A 24,669-nucleotide genomic window follows, 5' to 3' on the forward strand; every position below is an offset into this window, starting at 1 on the left:
CACCCTTAGTGAGTCACAACCCCCTGTACAAATTTATTTTCAAATTATCGTTTTTATTATATTTCATAAATACTCTAATCCTGATAAAATTTCAAATTTTCTAGAATCAGTTACTGATTTACATTACACAATCTTCCATTTACTTTGTTTCACTTTCAGATATTTGTACACTAATTTATATGCAAGTCTGTGAGATAATTTCTGTTCATATTTTATTACTCTTACATTTCCATGTAGCAATTTAACAAGTAATTTGCCTTCAGAAGCAATTTATATTATGTGATTAAAATAAAATCTATTTAACTTTTAAGATACCAAATCATGAAAAGATTCTGGAGTTGTCAAAATTTGTAGTAATGGCCACAATTTTTTGTATGTGCGTGAAAGTTTGTGAATATATTTGTGTGTGTGCATGCATGCGTGTGTGTGTGTGTGTGTGTGTGTCATGATCCAGTGGCTTCAGTGCACTATACCCTTCATGAGAATGTGAGATTTGCAAACCAGGAATACAGCTGCAAAACTTGGAATGAAACAAAGGGGAACACAATACCAGCTCTGAAGACTTTGTTCAAAGTAACGTGAAATGTGCTGAACATTTCTAGGAGAATGAAAGTTGTGCCCATTGACTGAGAAGCTGAAACTAAGACAGGAGGAACTGCAATTATTGTGATTTTTCTAAGGCAAATTTTTATGTGTCTATACAAATCTCAAGGTTGTCCCTGGAGCAAAGCTCAAGCAGCTATTTGGCCAATGGTAATTTATAATTCTATCTTAATCATGACCCTAGGTGAGGGATCTAACTGATTTTCTTTCCAATCATACTTACTCCCATTGCTTCTTAGTGTTTGCAAGTGTATTTGAAGGGACCGTGAACACGAGAGTTACATCAGAGTTTTACCTTTAGCGCACTGCTCACAGTTGAGTTCATCTGACTGGTCCTCACAGTCAACATGTCCATCACACCGCCAGTCAGCAGGAATACAACGTCTAGTATCACACTGGAAGCCTGTATTGCATACTGCAACAATAAATTAATGGTAAAAATAGTCAGACGTGACAAGCTAGATTTGAGAACCAACATATATAAACATTTAATTCCCTTTTATAGCATATTGTTTTTAGGGATTCAGTATTGCACAATATTATCAGAACTTTACTGAACTGATGCCTAATTCAAATAAAAATAAACCTGGTACAATTTTAATAGGCAAAAGGAGAAAAATTTGAAGCTTTCCTTTCCCAAAAATTGATTAATTTTCATTGCGTCTTCATTCATTCATCAGCCCTTTGTTGGATCCTGGCCTCCGCTTCAGTTTCATAATCTTCGTTTCACACAGACTGTAAGATTCCTTGGATGAGTGATCAGCCCATCACAAGGCCGCTACCTACACTTAGGATGACAAAGACAGAATAAATGCACGCACAGACATCCATGCTTTGAGTGTGATTCAAATCCACGATTTCAGTGTGCAAGCGAGAAAAGACAGTTCATGCTTTAGACTGCATGGCCACTGTGATTGGCTTTTATGTTACCTATGTGATAGAATATATCAATAAACATATATATGTTTGATGTCTTTGAACAAACGGTTTTGAGAGGGCAAACATCATGATATACATTTATACGGTGTTTTGTGCTGGGATTTCAAACCATCTGCAGTTCTGTGGAAATTCTCTACTACTGATCCTTCAGTGTTCATTGGTCCTGATCACAGCCAATGAAATTTCCTGCTTTAATTCTTCCGTTTTGTGCTAACTGTTTATGTAAACAGAATCTTTCAGAAAATGATTCTAAGAGGTCACATGCTCACAGATCTGGAGGGCATGCTGCCCATAACCAAGCATATCCAAAATGAGCAGGAAGTCAACCAGACAGAACTAAACCATAAAAATGCTCATACTGTATATCCAGTGTAGAATTTACTGTACACAGTTGTCCACTGTCCTTCTGAAAGTGTATCCTCAAAACTGGCATCTATACATTGAAAATATGTGTGAAACTGTTTTTTTAAGATATGGAGTTACAGTCACCTTTCATAGTATTTATGATAAATTTGATTAAAGAATACCACAGGCTGTAATAGTGCACCATTCTGTATATTTCTTAGTGTATCAGTTCTGTCATGAGGGTTTTAGTGCTACAAACACAAATATTCTGGTTATTTATATAAGATGTATGAATTTGACATTGTCAGCAAATAAAACAATTTGCAGATCTGCTGAATTGTCTTGTAAAGGTGCAGAACTGGGTCAAAAATTTCTCATCTTTATGGCCTTTATTGGAAAAAGATGCTTTTAACATTGCGGCATGACCCAAACCTGACTTCATCATTCCATTTGGATTATAGATGGTTCTGGAACCACCCAGATGACATGGCAAGCTGTAAGTTTCCAGAATGACTATGCCTGGATAAAAGTGATGTGAAGGTAGCGAGCTGAGTAGTTGAGCTGAGTTACATTGTGAACCAGAGCAGATCTCTGCAACCGGAGTAAAACAGTGTGTAGTCAGACAAGAAGCAAGTTCTGTTCTGGCAGTATAAGCCGTAAGTTTGTGAGTGTAAAAGACAGTGCATTAGTGTAAAATGAAATAGTGGTGGATTAGAAAAGCTGAAATGAAGCTGATAAGAGGTTGCTCATAGTCAGAAAATGACATTTCCCAGAAACTATAAATGTCACCACATCTCAACACCACTGAGACCTCACTGCAACTTTCTAAGAATGTAACCCTCTTTTCAANTGATTTTAAGAGGTAAAATGAACTAGCTCCATGTTAAGTGGATCCCTTGTCACAATGGCATGGCGCGTCCTCAGGTTGCAGATGGAGGAGATGGACTCCAGATATGGAGGGTGGCTGAGAATATACTGAATCAAGGGAAACAAGCCAAGTTGCCATGGTTACAGGATCCAAGGAAAATAAATGGGGATAACATGAACAATATAAGGTATGCAGTCTACACAACAATGTCCTGTATTTAAAAAAACAAAGAAGACACTACTGTATCAACATTTGCTTTCATTATGTTTGTACAGATGCAACATGTTTTGACCCTTACACCAGGTCACCATCAGGCGTACAATGCTCCAGTCTGAGCCGATGAATTGCAATTAGTTATGATCTAATTTTTCAAATAAGTATCCTTATTGTGTCTTGAAATTATTTAAATGCATAAATACATATATTAAGTTTGGGTTTGTTAGTCCTGATAGCATTTATGTGCTCTCTTTTGCGAGCTCTGAATGTGTGCCCTGTTTGTCTGATATATTTGTGTGGGCATTCACCACATTGCAGCTGGTATATACCACTCTGGTTGTATATATCTCCTGGTATTCCTTTAAGTTTCAAATGGTGTTTGATTGTATTGGTTGTCTTGAAAGCAATTTTTAGGTTTGTATTTCGAAATAGGTTAGTGATGGTTCTGGTTTCTGGTCCAAAATATGTGAAGGTGGCCCATTTTGTTTTTTCTTTTTGGTCATTTAGTGGTGTTTGTGTAGAATTTACAGAAACTTTATTTTGGTGTTGGAAATTTGTGGGTAATTGTTGGTACCTGTTATTCTTTAGTATCTCATTTATAACTGTCAGTTCTTGATCTTTATTTTCTTGGGTGAGGGGATATGTGTTCATACAGTTTAATAGATAGTTTACTGCTGATCTTTTGTGTTTGCCAAAGTGTATTCTTGCTTTATATGGGGTTCTTCTTATGGTTGTATGTTGACACTGTGGTTAATATGTAGGCCTACTGGTGTGTGATGTATTGTTTAGTGTTTTTTTCTCCATAGTCTGCCCTTATGTGGAAAGTGTTTTGTCTGCACGAAAGTGTTTATACCAAAACTGTGTCCAACAAATAATAAGAAATATATCTTACACTATATATGATGCTACAATATGATATCTTTAATTCTTTAACATAATTTGTGAGGACATTGAGAATGTAATTATTCCTTTGTCACCAGCACAAAAAGAATCGCCGTTACTAAGATATGCTCATCATGGAACAGGAATGACCTGTTTATACTCAGAATGGATATATGAACTGACCTGGTTGTTGGGCCCTGATCTTTGCATCGATCACTTCCTGGTGTCCGACGCACACGTCAGGGTCTGGAGACTCTGGGAAAAGCTGGCAATCCAGGTACTCGGGTAATGACAGGCCAAATACATCCAAGAAGAACCCACAACGGCGTTTGGTCTCTGTTTTGGAATAAACGCAAAATTATTGCTGGAAAGCTGAATAAGAGCTTTCCAAACTGGTACATTTTAATTTGACAATGCTTCGCTTCCAGCTTCTGTTTGCCTTGGCAGCTTCTGCACAAAGTTCCCAAATGTATTCTTTCTTGTTTCTGTGGTATCACATCATCCCTGCCCTTAGCTTACTGCAGACGCCGATCATTTCAAATTGTCTTAACTAGAGAATCAAACGGTGACGACTCATGTGAAGTTTAATTCCGCAGTGGACCAAATTTGCGGAGAAAAAGATATGGGGCTTGTAACTTTCAGACATGACAATCGAGCTACTTCTGGATATGGAGATGTTAAAATAATTTATATAATTATACAATATTTAAAAAATTAATCCTGAATTCATCTGGGGGATCGGTAGCGCAGTTGGTTGAGGCACTATGTCACATACAGGAAGAAGGCAGGTTCAATTCCCGGTGAAGCCATTCAATTCCCGGTGATATATTTCAACATACAGATTGACCTAATCCTTCCAGCCGCAATATGGTAATATGGCCCTAGGGTCAACTCAGCCTCTAACAAAAATTAGTACCAGGAAGCTTCCTGGAGGTAAAGGGAGGCCGGCGCATAAAGCTGACAACCCTAACAAGTGATTTAATTGCATAAGCAGTTTGGCTTATAAAACTGTAAGGGCGAGCACACACCAAGGAAACTGGCAACCGCGACTTCCGAGAGCTGTAATCAGACTGGGTTGAACACGTGGAACCGAACTGATTAGCTCAAATTGAGGAAAGGGCAACTCAATTTCAACGAAACTCGTGGAAGACTGAGAAACTCAACTTCCAGGCAACGGAGCATGCTAGTCTTCTCACAGTTGCGTTGCCGCGTAATTTCCTAGTGTCAGCTGTCCTAACGTGCTTCTGTGATTCATTTTCGTCTTTAGATAGCGTGAAAGGTTGACGAAGCTGCTAGTTTTGTTTTTGTGCAATTAACTGAGCAAGAGCCTGGTATATATGACATGCCACGCAGACTATGCTAGCCAGGACAAAATATATTTGGCTTGGGAAAGAATTTCTCATGAGCTGAAGGAGTCTCGGTCCTGGTTAAGTTCTTCCGAAAAAATACGAGTATAAGCATCTGAGTTTAAATTGTCAGGGAAGAGCGAATGCAATCTGTGTTTTCTTTTCCTAGCATTGTATTTAAGCATCCTGTTGCATTAATATATCATTTATTTCACATATATTTCCGTCTTAAATTCAACTTATTATCTAGTAATCCTTCTTCCTCATTACATGTTTTGGCTGTATACGGCCATCATCAAGTGTCTTCTATTTCGCTAAAATTGTTGCACTCTATGGTATGTCAAAATTGCATACCGAGTGTCAACGTGATATTTCTGAATTAAAATAAGTTGGCCCTTAATTAAATTAATTAACATCCCAATGTTTTCCTTATGGTCGTCGTCCTCTTTTCTCACGCCGTCTCAGCTACCACCATATTATGACAGGATCAGTATTATTATCTGACATTGCAGAAGATAAGTTCACGAAATTAAAAATTACAATCACCCATTACGTCGGATGAACACGCCCACTTGAGATGATGTGAGCAACTAATCAAACATAAGTTTCCTCTGTATGCGCCTGCTAGTCTGTAAACCAGTTGCGTGCTTGAAATCGGTGACATTTCTCGGAAGTTGCGGTTGCGTTCCAGTTGCCAGTCCCTTGTTGCTTTTTGACCATTCCAGTGATTAGCATTCCTTTTTATAATCTTGACTCCAACATACAGAGCACGTAGTGGGGTGTGGAGTCCAACTGGGTCCACTCGGCACGGCGGCCACTGATTGGCCTATTGTAGCCTGCCCCGGGTGGTTATGATGATAGAGAATTTGGTGGAAGATTGGCAGAGGAAACGGAAGTACTCGGAGAAACCCCCGTCCCAGCGCCACTTTGTCCACCACAAATCCCACTTGACCAGACCCGGCATCGAACCCGTGCCGCCGCGTTGGGAAGCCAGCGACTAACTGCTTGAGCTATGACGCTGCCTTACAGAGCACATATCTCACTGGATTCAATTTGAAGGCCTAGGTAGGCGTCTGAGATAGTATCATCTCCAGACACACTATGAGGTACGATTACATATTTTTGTGTTAAAATCCAAGACGTGAAATATTTACAACCAAATATGAACAAACGCCTTACCATAACAAAGGTTCCTGCAGGGCCTAACAAGTTGTCCTGTAGGGCCACATTTTGGCACAAAAACAGAGCACAGAAACAAAGCTGCCAACTCGTAGCACCGAACGTCGACCACAGCGTCATAAACTTCCAGCTCCTGCAATGGATATAAGAACTCAATGTTAGTGAAACCGTCTGGTACTAGTTTTCTCTTCAGAATCACCTACCTCAGTATCAGTCCTAGCAAGTGCTTCACTCTATCGACGAAATATGGAACATAACCCGCGGCATGTAAGAGCCATCTTGGATAGCAGTCAAGTTTCTGTTCATAATGGAATTCCGTCATGTGCGGTCACGTGCACCTTGCAGTAAAAAAATGAATAGTGAAAGAATCTGGAATATATCTTTTTGCGAATATGTAACACAGGAAGAAGGTATATTTAATTTTAAGTTTGCATATCATTATGATTCCTAGATATGTCTAGTTTATTTATTTATAGGGTCCGATCAGAAAGGAATAGAGTGGGTACCGCTTACTGCGATCACTTCGGGACATACTGTAACAATAATCGACGTAAGAAGAATGTTGTTACTGAACATTCACCTTTCTCATCCCCTCCACGTTCTATATTAATTGAATTTAAAACATCATAATTTTCTTCCTCTCCGAGCTACGAATATTTTTTTCTGGTCAGTTACTTCTCGGAAGTCTAGTTATATCCGCGTTGAACATTTCTTCCAGAACTCCCTCGACTAATATTGTATTTCCGTATCCTACTGCACAGATGTATCACTTTACACACTTCTGTTTTTAATGCACCTTTGTTTACAATTACTCCTCAATTTAAAACAATATTACACTTAAAATTAAACTGCTACGTGTTCCAGTCGTACTTAGCCATCCTCAGACAATTGTATACGTGTTGAAATTACTACACTACATTAGTTATTAAGTTAAAATATTCCTATGTTATTCCATTTTCGTTGTTCTGTCATTAAAATATATTTGTTTGAGAATATCACTCATTGTCTGTACTTGCGCAACTTTCTTGCGGCGTCCGTGTTTTCTGTAATGCATAATATATTCATAATTTTTGTTATCATTAAATTTGAGAACAATTGAATTTTGGTACTTGTTTTAATATTACTTACTTGTGTTGTTTGTGTAGCCCTACGAATATTTATATGGTGTTATTATCGTTGTTAGTTTTATCTGCAATATATAAAGATGTATTATTAATATATGCTATCAGCTATGTTTATTGTCTGTATGTTATTTTCTTTATACACTTACTTGCCCCATTAGTATATACGCTCCCGCGCAGTTGACAACGTTCATATTCATTTCTTACGCCCTTTCCTTCGATGATTCTTCTCGAAAACTTTTGGGTATACAGATCTTGGGTTCGAATTTTCACCAATTGAAAAAGTCTGAAATTGTTGACATAGGCCAGCTGCTTCACCGATTTCTAAGCGTAGTATTTCGAAAGAATGTACACTGTGTCGCAGTAGGTAGCTCCTTGATCAGGACCGGTCAGGACGGAAAAAGGGAAGCCTGTGACTGGGCGGATGAATAAGGTGACGATTACGTAGGAACCAGGAAACTCCACCTGGGAAATTGCATATGGCATATGGATGACACGAAGGGGAGGGGGCTCCGATTCCCAACTAAGCCGATGAAATCGGTTCAACCGAGCAGGCTGGCGTCAATGTTCCCAGAACTTCTTGTTTCATCTTTGTTCTGGCCGTACGACCTACATTTAGTGATACTCTCAGATCACATTTATGTCCAATGGAGATGATCCTTATTTTCAGCAAAGCAAAGGGCGCGGGAAGAGTCCTAAAGTTCCGATGTCCTTCACACTGCGATAGATCCTCTTCCATTAACCAATAACGCGCAGTTGTGTCACCAGATGGCAGTACTCACCTGCTGCGCGTCACGTTGGGTGAAGTGTCCCATGTAGTTGGGGAACATTGTGAAGTTGTACGGGATGCGGTGATGTTGACAGAAACTGACGATCACGGGCAGACAGATACCTGCAAACAGGGACAAGAGCTTCAGGTACGTATGCATACGGAAGCTGAATACCGAATGACACCGGTGATTACAAGTTTTGTTCAGGCCTGTATTAACATCTGAAGCCACTTGTTTCTTTCAATAACTTTTCAGTTAATATTGTGACATGTAGACCCACTGCCAAGAAACAGCTGCGTAAACAGGCGAGAGTACAACAGCCATTGCTAGGGAGTAGTTCTGTAGATATGTGTCCTCGGAAATGAGAGAAGACGCAGTAGTGGAAGAGAAGTCTTCTATTCGGTCCGTGTCGGGGCTATGTAAAGAGGACCGTAGTACAACTTTGCTTTGGGTTACCCTGACTTAACCTTAAACATATGTGAGAGTGAATGCCTTCGATCCCGGTTACTCAGAGTCAGTCGACAGTCGATTCATTGAGTGGAGCTGGACTTTACAGAGAGTGAGGTGGTCTGTGAATGAGCAGTTGTTTTTTGTGGTTCGCTGTGGGGAATCTCTACTGTTAACAACCGTAATCTTCCTGTGATCAGTGCGGGCTGTAACAAACTGAGAAGATTTACTGCGCAAGTTGTTAGTGATCCAGAGATAAGTAGAAAGTCTAGTAATTATTCAAGAAGATCAGAAGAGCGGGTCTGATTGTGAGACATTGCATTTGAACGAGGGGGTTCCCAACGAGTGCTATTCAGTAGGAGTTCGACGTTGACCCAGAGGATTGAGTGGGCTAGTGGTGGATATTGTACTTCAGTGAAATTAGTGGAGTGACAATAGAGTGACTGTGAGCTACGAACGGAGTGTCGAGTCCAGAATGGCAGATGTCCCAGTGCAGGGATACCTGTCAGTTCGAAATACTGGGTGACATTGAGCATGTTGCAAGGCACACTCCAGCTTCGGTGGGTGAGAGCGAGAAGTGGTCTTCCATTGTAAACTCGACAGAGGTGAACAGAGAAAGTGTCCGTAAAGCCCTCAGTGGGAAGACACTACTTAGTCTGTGCTCAAGGAGAGTATCCTAGCAGGCCAGTCTGAAACGCCAAAGTCCGCTGCCACAAAGGAGGATGGCTTCAAAGAAGTTCGGAGGCAAAGGAGGCGTAACACCGATGAGGCCGCCACAACTTATAAGAAAGCAGTGCCGACCGCAGCATCTGACCAAGTAGACAAACCCCCGAAGGTGGCCACCCATAATTTCTTCACCCCCCTCAGGGCAGCCGCCATGGACACGGATTCCTCCAGTGCGGTGGCTACACCACAAGAAGAAGCAGTTACGAGTAAAACAGGAATGGCGACCCCAGTAGTGATTACAGCTACCACTAACCTGATGCAGTTGCAGAAGGTAATCAAAAGTGTGGTTAAAGAAAACTTTGAGTTCTGTAACACCAGAAACGGAAAAAGGTTGATCACAAAAGCTTGGCGGATTTTGCGGTAGTCAAATCCCATCTCGAGACTCACAACCCTCCGTACTTTACCTTCTACCTTAAGTACCTAAAACCGATCATGGTCGCAATACGCCAACTTCCTGTGAATACCCCGGCAGACGACATCTCTGAAGGACTGGTGAGTCTAGGCTTTGACATTATCGGTGTTAAACAGATGACATCTACTCGTCGGTCTCCGTCGGAGGAAACACCAAACAAAAACCTCCGCCTATTCCTCAACACCTTGCCAAGAACGGCAAAATCCCAAGAGATCTTCTTCTTGACAGCCTTCTGCCACATTACAATCGGGGTGGAGGCATATAGAGCTCAGAATGGCCTTACGCAGTGCCATAACTGCCAACAGTTTGGCTACGTCTGAGCAAACCGAAAACAACCTCCCCGTTGTTTGTGATGAGGAGGTGGTCACTGGTACAAGGAGTGTCCAGAGAAGGGAAACGCTGCTTCCACACCAATATGCAGTAACTGTAAGTTGGCCGAGGGAGAGAAAGCCCATCCCGCCAATTATCGAGGCTGCAGACACCCGAAGGAGGAGCTGCAGAAGAGGAAATCACAGAGCACAAAAACTACAACGAGAAGAGTGTTCTCCCCAAATTTTACTACTCCAGATATCTCCTTCGCGGCGGCGCTCCGAGGTAGTACTGCACAGCAGCAGCTGTCTCCAGCACAATAAATTCAAGTGGCAGATCTACCGGAAGTAGGAAAACCGAATGTCTCTGCTCCTGAACAGCAACAAGAAACAGGTCAGTCAGTTCGGGCTGCAATATTAATCAGTCAACCTCTCGACAATATATCGTGAGTAGTATTTGTAGTACGGCAAATTATGACAGGTGCAGTATCAGAGGAGGACAAAATAGTGGCCATTACCAAAATTGTATTAAATCTAATGAAACAAAATGGCCACAAGGATTCATAGGCCCCTTAAAGTCATAGCATTTAATGCGAATGGCATTGGGAGACAGCGCTATGAGCTCAGTAGACAGCTGCAAGAGTTACATGTAGACGTGGCTCTGTTCTCAAAGACAAATCTCAAACCCCATGTGAGGTTCTTTATGCCAAATTACCACTTTTATAGAATCGACCGCCACTCAGGCAGAAAAGGAGGAACTGCCGTTGCAGTAAGAAAAGGCATTCCCCACAACACTGTAGATCTACTGCCCATTGTTCCAGTAGAAGCGACAGGGGTCTGCATACTTATTGGTAATAGCGAAGTACTGCTTGCAGCTGTTTATAAATCTCGGCGCTGTGCCTGGAATAATGCTGACATCACTGAGCTCTTAGACCATGTGTTCACAGGCGACAAATTGTGGAACGACATATTTGTCGTCATAGGCAACAATGACGAGTGTAAATTAGAAGAAGTGTTTCTCGGCACCTCTGTATCAAACATACAAATGTAATTGGTCATCCATGCCTTCAAACGGTCATAATACGGGTTTGAGTAATATATATAAATTCAGTTCCTATCTCAGAGAGAACACGTTACGTCTCTGCTACAAAGCCCAACCGGTTAATGCTGTTTAGGGAAACAGTCGCTGTTTATTGTGAGAACCATACGGAACACACAGATACACTCTGTGGGCAGAATGCAGCATATAAGAATTCAGTCCGTACCTCACAGGAAACATGTTACGACTCCGCTACATAGCCCAACCGGTTAATGCTGTTTTTGTGAGAACAGGTGATACACATATAACGGCTGGGCCAGGTTAAAATCCTATGCCGTAACCTTGTACCACGCAGTAAAGCTGAAGCTGCTCTGTTCGCCGTAGAATACGGCAACTTCTCCGACACTATCGTCATGCGAGTAGTCTAAACAAGCTATGGCAGGCGCTTTCCGATATCTGTAAGGACACATTCCATAGATTCGGACTGCAATTAACGTCGTCACCGGTTCGTAACGCGGAGGGAAAAGGCTGTAGCAAAAGCTTTGAGTAGCAGCCATGTTTCACATTAAGTACCTATAACATTCTGCGGGGAAACAAAAAAACTGTGGAACCAAATTACAGTTATTTCTATTATAATGCAAAGACCTTGTATTATAGTTCTGACATTACAACAAAATTTAAACAAGTTGGAAGGTGAGAGTTGCGCTGTAGCAATGACCGTCACATGGTAGCAGCTAAACCAATCATAGCCTATCCTGTTTGTACCGTATGCTGCTTCTCGCAAAGGCACCGAGTTGCCAAGTCACGCCGCAGAGAAATGCGGTGTTGAAAATCTATTTTAGCGGGTGATCTCAAAACTAAGCACTCATTTTGGAATGGTACAGTTTCAAACTCATGGACTTATTTCATTTGAATGAATTCAAAATTTCCGCACCACAATGCCCCACTCATTATTCCCCTGAGGGAAATGGTGATGTGCTGGATATTGTGGTCCACAAAAATATCAGTGGGTCAGATGTTATTGTCTCCGATATTTTGTACTCAGATCACCTATCAATAATATTCCACATACTGGATCACGTCAAAATTTGGAATATTTCGGAACCTATTGAACAATTCACAGATTGGAATAAGTTTCAAAGCCTCACCAATGAATGAATATAATCGAAAATCAAAATTAACTCGGTGGTAGAAGACGATAAAACGGCGCGCGGCTTTACAGCCTCTGTTTCTTCGGCATATAAGTTGATGACAAGTAAAGATATATTTTTAGACATAAACAACGACCTTCATGGCCTACATTGCTTGCCTCATTGCTCTCAGCTCTACTGCAAAATTTCAGTCGCATCAATGGGAGACGATGTCACGAAAAGTTGCGGGACAATCGCAAAGAAACGAGAAAACCACACGTCACGTACGACCATTATCGTGAAATCTGTTGCGCCAGAAGACAAGCAGTCTTAACCCTTCAAAGTCCAGTGGTCACTATTAGTACCACCCGCTTTAACATATTGTCACGTGTATGAGTGACTACAGACGAGGTTTGGTTTGGTGATTGGATTTATTGACCACTTATACATACAACTCGTACTTACAAGTAACTACAGTTCCATTGCTAATCTCCACAGTTTACATATCTCTAGAGCACAAGACGAGCCTTCTCAGCTTGCTTTCACTAGTCGTTTCCCGGTAATGGATCTTAACAATGGAGATTCTTCAGCTTCTGTGCTCATGTCGTTACTGTCCGACCAATATCCCACAATTCTTCAACGTCAGAGTCATTTTACGACTGGCGTTTTACGGCCAATCAGTTTGTCTTGGCGACAAGCCCCTTGAGACTCACTCACAACTGAACACTTAGTTGAGGCACTCTTAAACAAACCAGAAAGTCGCGGTTTCGGGTCCCGATGAAGTGGATTTTTTCAATTGAACTAATCCTTTCAGCCGCACTATGGCCCAGGTCGACTCAGCCTCTAACAAAAATGAGCGCCATGAACTTTCTTGGAGGGTAAAGGGTTGCCGGCCGGCTCATAACGCTGACAACTTTACCGCCATCTGTGAGCCGACAGTCTACAGAAAATGTGTAACCTCGAAGTCTCACAACCCTACGGGCCTTCACGGCCTGTTACAGGGATAGCTTTATTTCTTTGTTTACACTTGCGGTTACAGTCCTTATGTAATATCCTCTCTAACGAGTGGATGGGTCTATCGTTTACAATTGCTGCTGGCCCTCGCCAGTGCAGTCATTCTCAGGTTCGAGTCCCGCGGGACTCATCGTTGCATTTTAGTGTCTCAGATTTGAGACTACCCCAACTTGGAGGGCCGGGTCCCCGTATTTATATACCCCAAGAAAAGGGTGGCCCGGTTATACCCCCAGGCACTGGGTTCCCTTTTCGTCCCCTCCTACGACTCGCAGGGCTACGGTGTAGGTATTCGACCCCGCCTCCACACGGGTAAGCCCCCCTCACAACTCTCGCCACAATTGTCCTCCCTTACAAAACTTCGTCACGGACAGCGTAGAAAACACCGTTTCCAAGAGTTCTATTGTTGCGCGCGGACACATTGCCGTGGGAACCCGTTCGTTTGCGAAGGTATTATTCAATAACAGCTGCGTATGTTTGCTCATTAAGAATCTGTCACCTAGCAGCGGTTGTTTAGTTGCTTTTTTTTCGCGGTTGTTATCGTTATAGAGTCAACACGCTACAATAATAAAACTCCGCATTCTGTCCACAGAGCACACTTGTGTGTCCCGTATAGTTCTCACAATAAACGACTGTTTCCCTAAGAAGAGCACAGTCTTTGCAGTGGAGATTTAACGCAGCATGTATACAACGCAATAAATTCTCTCTTCGGCATTGTTACTCTGCCTTTCATTATGAAACATTCCTAACAAGGTCTGAGAATATACACCCGCTGTCCTTCAGTCTGCAGGGACCCCTACCTACGTAACGTAATAACCGGACTTCATTCGTACATCGGAAACTCCACCGCTGCTTTCACAAACATCCAAAAAGGAATTCCCTCCAGCAAAAGGCGCTGTACTCGTACATAGATTTTTCCTACCTTCAGGATATATGGGCTCTGTGAACGTTGCAACGTTGAACCCTTAACCCTTTAAAGACAGAATTTCCTCTAAATGAGATATAAGAATTCAGTTCGTACCTCACAGGAAACACATTGAGATTCACGAAATTAAACACTCTAATGACGTTTAAAAGACCGCCTCTGTGGTCTAGTGGTCAGCGTTCCAGGCTACAGATCCAGAGGTCCGGGTTCGATTCCCGGTGCTACCAGATTCTTTCTGAGAAATAGTGGGTCTGGAACGGGGTCCACTCAGCCTCGTGATGATAATTGAGGAGCTATTTCAAGGAAATAGCGGCTCCGGTCTGGAAAACTGAAGTTAACGGCCGTGGGGATTCGTTGTGCTGACCACGCGACATCCTCTATCCGCAAAAGTTGGCACTAAACTTCGCCGACAAGCGGTGGTCGCTCGGTCGGTATGGTTCGCTTGCGGACTGAAATCACGGAGTTAATGACGTTTAAAAATTAAGAGTTAAAATATTAGTTTCTGCGACGCAACGGTGTGTAGCCCGGTGGACGACCATAGATGTTTCGGAGGAACCTACTGCCTCCATCTTCAGTATCTAAGAGTAAACCTAAGAAGCAGGATGGAGACACAACGGCGTATAGCCCGGTGGAAGAAAATCGATGTTTCGGAGGAACATATTGCCTCCATCCTCAGTGTCTAAGAGTAAACCAAAGAAGCAGGAACCTCATTCCGAAATATCGGTAACCTTCTACTAGACTACATGACGTCACATCCCAGAAGACCCTCCTCCCCATAAAAGGTGCTGTAAGAACCTGAAATCTAAAACCCATGTTTCGTTTAACAATCGACAAAGGAAGCCGTCTAGTTTTATTAGATGTTTGCCAATGTTTCGGAGGAACGTACTGCTTCCATCTTCAGGTTCGCAGAATAAGTTCAGATAACTGCTTGCTTCTTTGCTTTTTGTGCTTGTTCTCAGACTTCGAAGATAGATGTCCAGTTTTACCAGACTACACGGCGTCATATAACAGAGGAACCTGTTCTTCTTAGTCACTGTAGTGTGAATTTCGGACCTCTAAAGCAAGCAACTTCACATCAGCCCAGGGAAGTTTAATTAACGTCATGCTTGTGTGCATATTGACACGTGATACATGAAGTATGTGATCTTTGGGGAAAGAAGGTTTCAGATAGAAATTCCAGACTTGAAAACCCGATAAATTCCTACAAAGAAATGTGGAAGTGAAATGCTCAAGGCCAATTCGATAATCCTGTATCCTTCCAAGCCTTTGATACGCTTTTCTTGTCCACCTCGCACTCAGCTCTCGCTTTGACGTCACAATAAACAAGCCTCGATACACATGGGTCAAGCAGGGTCTCTCTTAGCCTGCAGCAACGTAATGCTGAAATGCTATAAAGTTAGTACAGACGGGATTTGGGTTGGAAACCGGATTTATTGAACACTTTAACACACAACTCGTGACTACACTCTACAAATCACTATCACACAGAGACTAGTGCCCTCAGTCACAGTGTTTACTGCACTGCTTGGTAACGTATCCCAACAGCGGACGGTCCTCACCTCCAGGGCTGACGTCCTCGCAGGCTGGCGGCCATGTCACACCAGTCTCCTTTGCTGTCTCAGGACTTTACTCGGGCCAGCATTCTGAGTCTTGAGAGCCCGAGTTACTTTACGACTGGTGGATTACCACCAATCAGTTAGTCTTGTCGCCAAACCCCTTGAGACTCACGACAAAAGATTTCTTTGGAACTGAATCCTTGCGGTCACATTCCATTAGTAACATCCTATCTGACGAGAGGATGGGTTTGTCTCTTACGAACATGCTTGGGCTTTCGTCAGGTGTACATATTGAATTTTATCGAAAACTCTTCCTTTTGCACTATACACAAGTCCTCTGTCAGTGCAGGCTTTGCAAAGCAGATCACGTCTATCTTATATCTTATGTTACAACAGCAGCTTAGTCACTTGAACGGTCGTTAGCTTGACCGCCGCCAAATTTCGCAGCTCGTCTTCGTTATATAACTACGACAAGGACCGCACAGAAAACACTGTTTCCATAGCTCTTCTATTGTCGTGTGCGCTTCTGTTGAGACCTTCACGTGACGGCTACTAAAGCGGTGTTTACATTAGCGTGGCGCCACGGCGGAATCCTGAGGCGTCAAAATGTGCCGTTTTTGAAAGCCGTGACCAAGCTTCGGAGTGGCGTATTCACACGCCTTTCCTACACGCAATGTAAACACTGGAATGTTTGAAACATATTACACGCCTGGGGTCGAGGTTCCACGTGATCATTTCAGTCGCTGTACGAAGATGGGAGGGGTGTTACTTACGTGCGGTGCTGTTGCTGAAGTAATACAAATTGACCTGTTGCTTGCTGAGTTGACAAAGGCGAGCTCTTGGACTAATCTAATCTAATTTGATTGTAACAATGGTTCACAAATGTTGAGTTAAATTAACATGTTTTTACAGATTTGATGACTGCATTTATGTTTTCTCTTGTATTAAAGCGCTTGTCATCTCATTCATAGTTGCTTTGTACCAAAAAAAAAAAATTTTAAAAAATTGTATTGAAAATAATAAATTGCAATATTGATTTCAGCTGAGTTCCTTGACCTTATTCTCAAAAACCCACTCCAGCACAAAAAAAAATAAAAATACATTTACAGGACTTAAAGAAAATTAATTAAATAACTTTAAATGATTATTACTTCTAATGAAGGAAATACCATATTATTATTTGAAGGTCGGATGTACATTTGAGGGCGGATAAATGAGTCCATTACATCGAACCAATGAACCTTAGGAAGGTAAACGTCGGCTCCCGCACCTGATTTCTGACTATCTTGTATCTTCCTCAACTCTTGCGAATAAGATTCCTTAAATTCTTAAATTTTGAAGCAACTTCTTTTGTACCGAAGCCGTCAACTGATAATGCAGCAACAATACGTTTGATTTCTGCAGTTCGCGAGTCACGATTTCTGTAGTCTTCGGAATTCACGGCGTACAAACATGGTTCACTTTGATAAAGCTGATTCAACCGCATGGTATTGTTCTCCAATAACTTAAGCGACAGTTTGTTCCCATCCTTTAACTCTTTTCCGGACATTTCGGCAACGTTCCCGCACGGGGTGCACAACAGAACTGAAACTCACGCCTGTCACGCCGGGTTCAGGCGAAGAAACCAAAACGCGGTTTGGTTATTTGTCACGCCTGGCTGAGAGAAGCGTGGCGACTGGCAGGCGTGCGTTCACGCCTACGTATTCACGGCTGTTTTGTTTACACGAGCCGTGACGACGGCCGAACTGCTTTCACGCCTGTTATTAGACATGGCACCACGCTAATGTAAACACCCCTTAAGTTATTGTCTAGCGTAGGGCGTGTTTACGGAGCCGATCCCTAGCAACGGTCGTCTTTGCTGGCTTCACAACTCTGGCATTCAGCAGACATGCCGCAATAAAAAGTTCGGGGCGTACACGCACCATTGCAGTGCCTGTGGTTTGCAAACAATCAAACCATATGCATGGATGAATGAATCCTGCCTTATACAGAGTGGCGCAAAAAGATGGGAACTTTTGAATGTGATGTTGGCAGCAGTGTGAGGGGAGAAGAAATGTGGGGAGGGTGGTAAGTTGTAGAGTAGCACTGGAGGTTTAGTAGCCAAGGAACAGTTGAACGTTCAAGAACGCGTAGTAGCCGTGCGGGCTTATTATCGACACGGCGACAGTTTGGTTGAGGCCTTACGGGAGTTTAGGCGGCATTTCAACCTTGCCCCTTGTGCCCACGCTCCATCTAAACATGCAATTCGAACGTGGGTTCAAAATTTCGAAGAGACTGGTTNAGGCCTCAACCAAACTGTCGCCGTGTCGATAATAAGCCCGCACGGCTACTACGCGTTCTTGAACGTTCAACTGTTCCTTGGCTACTAAACCTCCAGTGCTACTCTACAACTTACCACCCTCCCCACATTTCTTCTCCCCTCACACTGCTGCCAACATCACATTCAAAAGTTCCCATCTTTTTGCGCCACCCTGTATAACGATGCTGTATGAACTGCGGGGGAAAATGAGTGTCGGATAATAGGACAGATAGTGATTACGGATATCGCCGTGTAGTTACGAGAGAGCCCCACGCTTCGGAGGAATTACTGCCTCCATATTCAGGGTTGAAGAGTAAACGAATCCCAATATGAAGGCCGCTTTTTGCTGGTTGCTTGCTTCAGACACAAAATGACGTGTCAATATGATGACCTTCGATGTCCTTGAGAAAAATGGAGAGGAATCGGCTGTGTCTATTTCAAGGCATTACCTCATCATTGGAGTTACTGAACAAAACCACAAAATACCTGTCAGCATAGTCAGTATCTTGAGATTATTTTTTATTGCTAGTGGGGTGACACTAAGTCCCTTGTACTGCGGCCACTTCTGGCCTACTGTACCAGCCCCAGATGATAGGTCAGGGTGATTGTGGAGCAGTTGGTAGAATGAAGATTGGCAGGGGAAACCGAAGTACTCGGAGAAAACCTGCTTCAGCGCCACTTTATTCACCACAAATCCCACTTGACCAGATCCGGGATCGAACCCGGGCCGCCGCGGTGGGAAGCCAGCGACTAACCGCTTGACCGACAACGGGAAGTCTCTCAATTTGTCATACAATCTTTCGTACAATTAATTTCCCCTACATTCTCCCGTATTCCTGTAAAAAAAAAAAAGTAAAAGTAAAGCTATCCCTGTACCAGGCCATGAAGGCCTATACGTTTGTGAGACGTTGAGGGTCCCACATTATCTAGACAATCAGCTCAAAGATGGCGGTAAGGTTGTCAGCCTTACGAGCCGGCCGCGCTTTGATCCCCAGGAAAATTATTTAATTAATTCCTGGTGCTCATTTCTGTTAGAGGCTGAGTCGACCCCAGGGCCATAGTGCGGCTGGAAGGATTAGGTCAACTGATAAAAATCCAGTGACCTAATCGGGACTTGAACCCGCAACCTTCCGACTTGTAGCATAGTGCCCCAACCAACTACGCTACCGCGTGCCCCCTCCCGTATTCCTGTAAAATAATGTTATCCAATAATAGGTCCAGATGAAAGTTTAACATAATCTCCCATGAATGACCTACAAAAATATTCGATCCTAAACCATCTCCTTGAAACAGTATATTATAATTCACTTCCATATGAAGATATTACCAATATTCACAGAATATACACGATACACTGAAACAAAAGATCTGTTTCTCTTTCGTGATCTACCATATGAATTAGGTTCATACGACATGTTAATACTCGACAGTTTGCTGCTATGGTAACTCGAAATTGCGTCATTTCAGAGATTACAGCTCTATATATAGAGAGAGAGACAATGTTCTGTCACAGCTTTTCACTAAACGAAGGTAAATCTGGCTTCAGTTGTAGTCTATTCTTTCCACTAGTCTTTTGTTCACCTTGTACCGAATGTTATCTATCGTTCTCCGAGGTGGGTTCAGCAACACAATTCATGAAAGGACTTATCTGCAATCCTCAATGCTAGTTCCAACTTAAGCGTTACCGATCAGTTTGCAGTCCACAGATTTAGGGACCTGCTGCTGTAACCAAGCTATTTATAGCCCACAGCACAGGCACGTAGTCACCTGATCCCACCTTTCTGACTCGGGTTCACTCTCAGGTGCGCAGCTCATATGGGATTTATGGTGGATAAACTGACACTGGGCCAGATTTGCTACAGTTTCCCCTGCCAATTTTGATCCATCAAATGCTCCATTTATTTCGTATATCATTTGGCGCTGGTACAATAATTAATGGTTTGAAGAATGCCGTCATCTTGGATGTGGCGCCGTGTAGATATTGTGTAAACCGATGTTACGGAGGAACCTATCTCCTGCTCAAGCTGGTTCCTCGCATACGGATTTTTATACCCTGAAGATGGAGGAGATACGTTCCTCCGAAATATCGGTTTACACAATATCTACAAGGCGCCACAACCCAGAAGACGGCATTCTTCATAGTCACCGCCGCGAAAACCTCAAATCTTACATAAATAATGGTTTATTTCATTAGAATCACGAAATGTTTCGCTAAGCTTATGATCATCATCAGGTGGTAATGTTTGAGAAATAATAAGACAACTAGCGACTTGATTATATTAATTTTCGTGGCTGGAGAATGGGCAGGTACATTTCCAATGAAATCGGATCCATTCTCCAAATAGAAAATCAATATAGGCAAATCTTTAATTCCATTCTTGCGCCAAAAATTACTACCTCATGATTATCATTGTTTCATTGAAACATATGGCGGTTTTAGTGAAATGAATTACTAAATTGTTCTGAAGTCCTGCCCATGAATCTTGTGTGTAGTGAGTATGACCTACACAGAAGTACCGGGGGTGCTTTCTTGAGGGGTAAAACTGACGACTCACCTTCATCTAGAGCCAAGATAAGAAGTGGTGAACCTATACCTCCACTGCTGTATGTATCTTAATGACAGTGCTCAACGAATTAACCTAATCTGTTATTCATCCATCTACCTATCAACAACACTGTAAAGTTATTGTCAGCGATATTAAATAAATCATAAATAACCATAAATTCTTAATGAAATTCGAATTGGTTGTCTCTGAAGAGATGCATACCCCCCAACGAAGGCAAACGCCCTCATTTCCAAAGCATACTAAAATTCCATAATCCAGATCACTAGTCATATGTATTGATCACCATTCCAAGCGTTGGCGGGCTATTTGCCGATATTTTCTTCGCCAATATCCGGCCCTTCGGAGTCCTCCGCCAGTCAACGAATCCTGGAGCAACATGGCGTCTCATTCCCATGACTCCTTACACTGAGAATCAGGTGACGAGGTTCAGAGCTCTCCGGTCTGGTGCGACGCAACGATCCCAATACGGAGTTTCCTTCCACATTTAGGTGAGGAGGACTAACCTTCCAACATGTGACCAGCAGGTGATGTAGGCAACAGCACGGGGTCGAGTCCTATTTACTCACTTGGTCAAGAACTTCCTCCTTTTCTGGAACCTGAGGGTTCCTTACCATGTTCGACTATGCCATACGTTCCTGTTTTACGCAAAATGTAAAAAGAAAGGAAAGAAAAAAGAAAGCAAATCTATCACTATAAGAGGCCGTGGAGGCCCACAGGACTGTGAGACGTCGAGGTTCCCACATTCTCTATACAATCGGCTCATAGATGGCGGTGAAGTTGTCAGCCTTACGCGCCGGCCACCTTTTACTCCCAAGAATATTTCTGGTACTCATTTCTGTTAGAGGCTGAGTCGAACCCAGGGTCATAGTGCCTGTATGTATGTATGTACATATATACAGCTCCTCTATATGTGTACATATATGGAGTCTCTGTGTGTAAATACTGTATATGTGTATGCAGTACAGGACCTATATGCAGGCATATATACAGGATAATACTAAAGGGAAAGAATTTCGAAATTCGAATATTTTATGCAACGTATAGGTTTGGAGACACACGTGTGAAAGAAACGCGCCAATTAATCCCCCTTTGTTCGACCATGTGATTCATTTATTGTATGTTGTCACGTGACGAGGGGAACAACTCGCAAAGATTCAGTGGGTTGAATAAAGGAACTGCAGTCCCCGCGAACAGTCACCACTTTGGGAAAGCAGTACCTCATGTATCTGTTCATTCCCGCCAAACAAAAATTTGCCTGTCCAGTGCAGTTCCGGTCCTCGAGTGTGAACCAGCCGCCGTGCAGTCTGCCAAGCCTTGTCCGTCTTTTCGTAGAACTGTTTCTGGGCTAAAGTGGGTCCGAGGTTCTCACACAGTTGTAAGGCCGTGTAGTTCGGAGACAGCAACACGTTTCGGAAGAGTAGCATATAAGCAACTAGCAAGAAGTAGGTGGCAAGCTCCGACTTGTTTACTATTCGACCTTGAAGATGGAGGCGGTACGTTCTCCAAAACGTCAGGCTCTGTCCGACCTAAATGGCTTTACAACACAGAAGAGCTTGCGCCATTTACTGGATTAATTTTATGTTTATTGTTATTACGCGCGTTACTGCAATGATATCCAGTAGAAGAACGTAACGGACCCAGCTTCTAACTAGGGTAAGCCATTTAATAATGTATGTAAAGTAAAGTAAATCTATCCCTGTAACAGGCCATGAAGACCCATAGGGTTGTGAGACGTTGAGGCTCCCACATTATCTAGACAATCGGCTCAAAGATGGCGCTAAGTTTGTCAGCCTTACGCGCCGGCCGCGCTTTACTCCCCAGGAAAATTATTTATTTAATTCCGATATAATCTCTTTAGGTTTCTGATTTGTGTCACATTACTGAAACTAAATTATATGAAGGTAATGGCTTCCAGTTTTACCTCTGAGCTTTGACGTCACGTTAAGCCACACTCATTCCCCACCTCTCCGCCCCTGGATGCCCCTGAGGCTCGCTCACTACCTCCGGAGTTATGCACAGCTCACGTAACAGTAACAACACAGATCTCGTCTCGCAGGAGCGGAACCCGCGGGGAAGAGAAATCAACGCTTTCACGAAAGAGTACAATTGAAAAGTTACTTCTTCTGAAAGAAAGTAACAGAACGGAGTCTCCGAAATACATAGCTCAGAAGTAATCTTAAAAAATGGACATTGAGAAAATATGTAAATGAAGTGTAGGGTTTGGTTCAGAAACAGAAGCGCGTCTTACACTTGCTCGAAATTGAGGAAAAGTCATTGACATAACGGGCGAGCGTCGAGGAATTTCAGTCTGTACTCAAAGCGCTGACAAAGGAAGTGAGAAAGCAAATGTGAAGCATATTACATGGAGAAAGGCAAAGCATTGCGGGAAAATGCGCTGCAACTATTAAAATAAAATGCTTACAGAAAATGCTTTGACAAAATAACACAGGGAGAAACAAACTGTAGCATGTAGACTCGTTGCTAAGTAATAATTTTGTAAATAACGTCCGTTGCTAGGCAAGATATTCCTAACAGGCCAATGGAGTAACTGGAAAGCGGTGTTTCTGCGACGTTCGCTAAAAAACACTTGAACAGCAACAGAGGAACGGTGCTTTCTGCGAGTGACTACACTTTAGAGTCCCCCATTACACACATACACACACTTGTATCCATAGTCACGTCTTCCCAAGTCGTTGCTTGGTAGCGGCTTCCAACGGCAGACGTTTCCCTTCCTCTGGGTTCCCGAACAGTATCCTGCCTCGGCTACCAGCTTGTCAAGGCAGCAGCTCACAATGACTGAACCGCGGCAAACTGCACTGATTGCGAAGAAAACACCGCTTCCATTACTGTTTCATTCTCTTGTTGCCGTGGAAACATGTTTCTTTGCGGAGCGTTACTTAGCAACAGCTGTTGTAAATTTCTTATTTCGTGCCTTACACGGTTCTACGTGCCACATTGTGTAATATGTATAAGAAATGTCCACAATATTAGGAAGTCGTTTTTCAAATCGCAGCACGTCGAAAATTGCTTGATACGGTGATTAAACTGAAATTTAAATTATTATGATGTACGTATTGTGTGACTAAGATGTAGATTCACAGACTCTAACTACAAATGGAAACGTGTTTGTGTTCCGTTAAGAGAAATTGTGTGTGCACTTATGTGCGTGTAAGAGGTTGGTTCAGACACTCACGCGCGTGGCATCTACGCTGAAAGCACCCGGTTAGATTCCAGGGCGTGGATCCGTCAACTGTAATCCCAAAATATTATCAATCATAAACTCTTCCCACCCCAGTTACTATGTATGTAAAAGTTATTCTTTCGTCTAATTCGAGAATAAATAAGTTAACATTCGCAGTCGGTACAGCATCATTAAACAATCAAGGACGGCATCATCGCTTCAGGTGCGAAGGGTCACCACTGTATAACGATGTCGCTTTTTCTTATTTATTTCAGTGTTACGCCTGCCGCCGCAAATTACGCCCCGCGTGCTTTGTTTTTACGTCAGGTCTGCTGCCCCAAGTTAACAAAACGCTCTGACTAGTGGCGCTGTGTGGTGTTTGCACGAGGAAACCTCAGCGCTCAGTCCATATAGCATGAATGGCGTAAGTCACATACTTGTGTTCCTGTCGGTGGCGGAGCATGTACGGCAGGTGCGCAGAGTGCAGGGACGGGGAAGAGACAAGCGCTTGCTATCCTGAGCGTGGCAAATTTTGTTTCCTTTTTCAGGTTTAAGACAAATTCGTCCCACTGCATGGAGAATTATGGGGAAGTTTTAACTTCATTTCTAACCTTGGCACTAGATGGAACTGAGTGGTCAGCCTAAGTTAGGCCGTTTTATACCCCGGGGAAGGAAGTCCTCTTATCCACTGGACAGGAAGCTGTGTTTGTCTACCTGTAGACAAACACAGAAAAACGCACACACACAAACTAAACATCCATGCCCCGAGTGGGATTCGAACCCACGATCCCGGTTTCCA

At 42.8% G+C, this 24,669-nt stretch overlaps 1 protein-coding gene across 1 annotated transcript in view; it reads right to left on the reverse strand.

The window, feature by feature from the left end:
* LOC111871968 (atrial natriuretic peptide-converting enzyme) overlaps positions 1-24,669 on the reverse strand; it is a 323,648-nt gene that overhangs the window by 27,152 nt on the left and 271,827 nt on the right. Inside the window, exons 8-11 of the mRNA XM_033754465.1 lie at positions 8,282-8,391; positions 6,379-6,511; positions 4,037-4,189; positions 899-1,018 (exon numbers count right to left, since the gene is read on the reverse strand). Coding sequence (XP_033610356.1) covers positions 899-1,018; positions 4,037-4,189; positions 6,379-6,511; positions 8,282-8,391 — 516 coding nt within the window. The remainder of the gene's footprint in view (positions 1-898; positions 1,019-4,036; positions 4,190-6,378; positions 6,512-8,281; positions 8,392-24,669) is intronic.

This window comes from Cryptotermes secundus, unplaced genomic scaffold, assembly GCF_002891405.2.
Source record: "Cryptotermes secundus unplaced genomic scaffold, Csec_1.0 scaffold137, whole genome shotgun sequence".
NCBI classification, from domain to species: Eukaryota; Metazoa; Arthropoda; class Insecta; order Blattodea; family Kalotermitidae; genus Cryptotermes; species Cryptotermes secundus.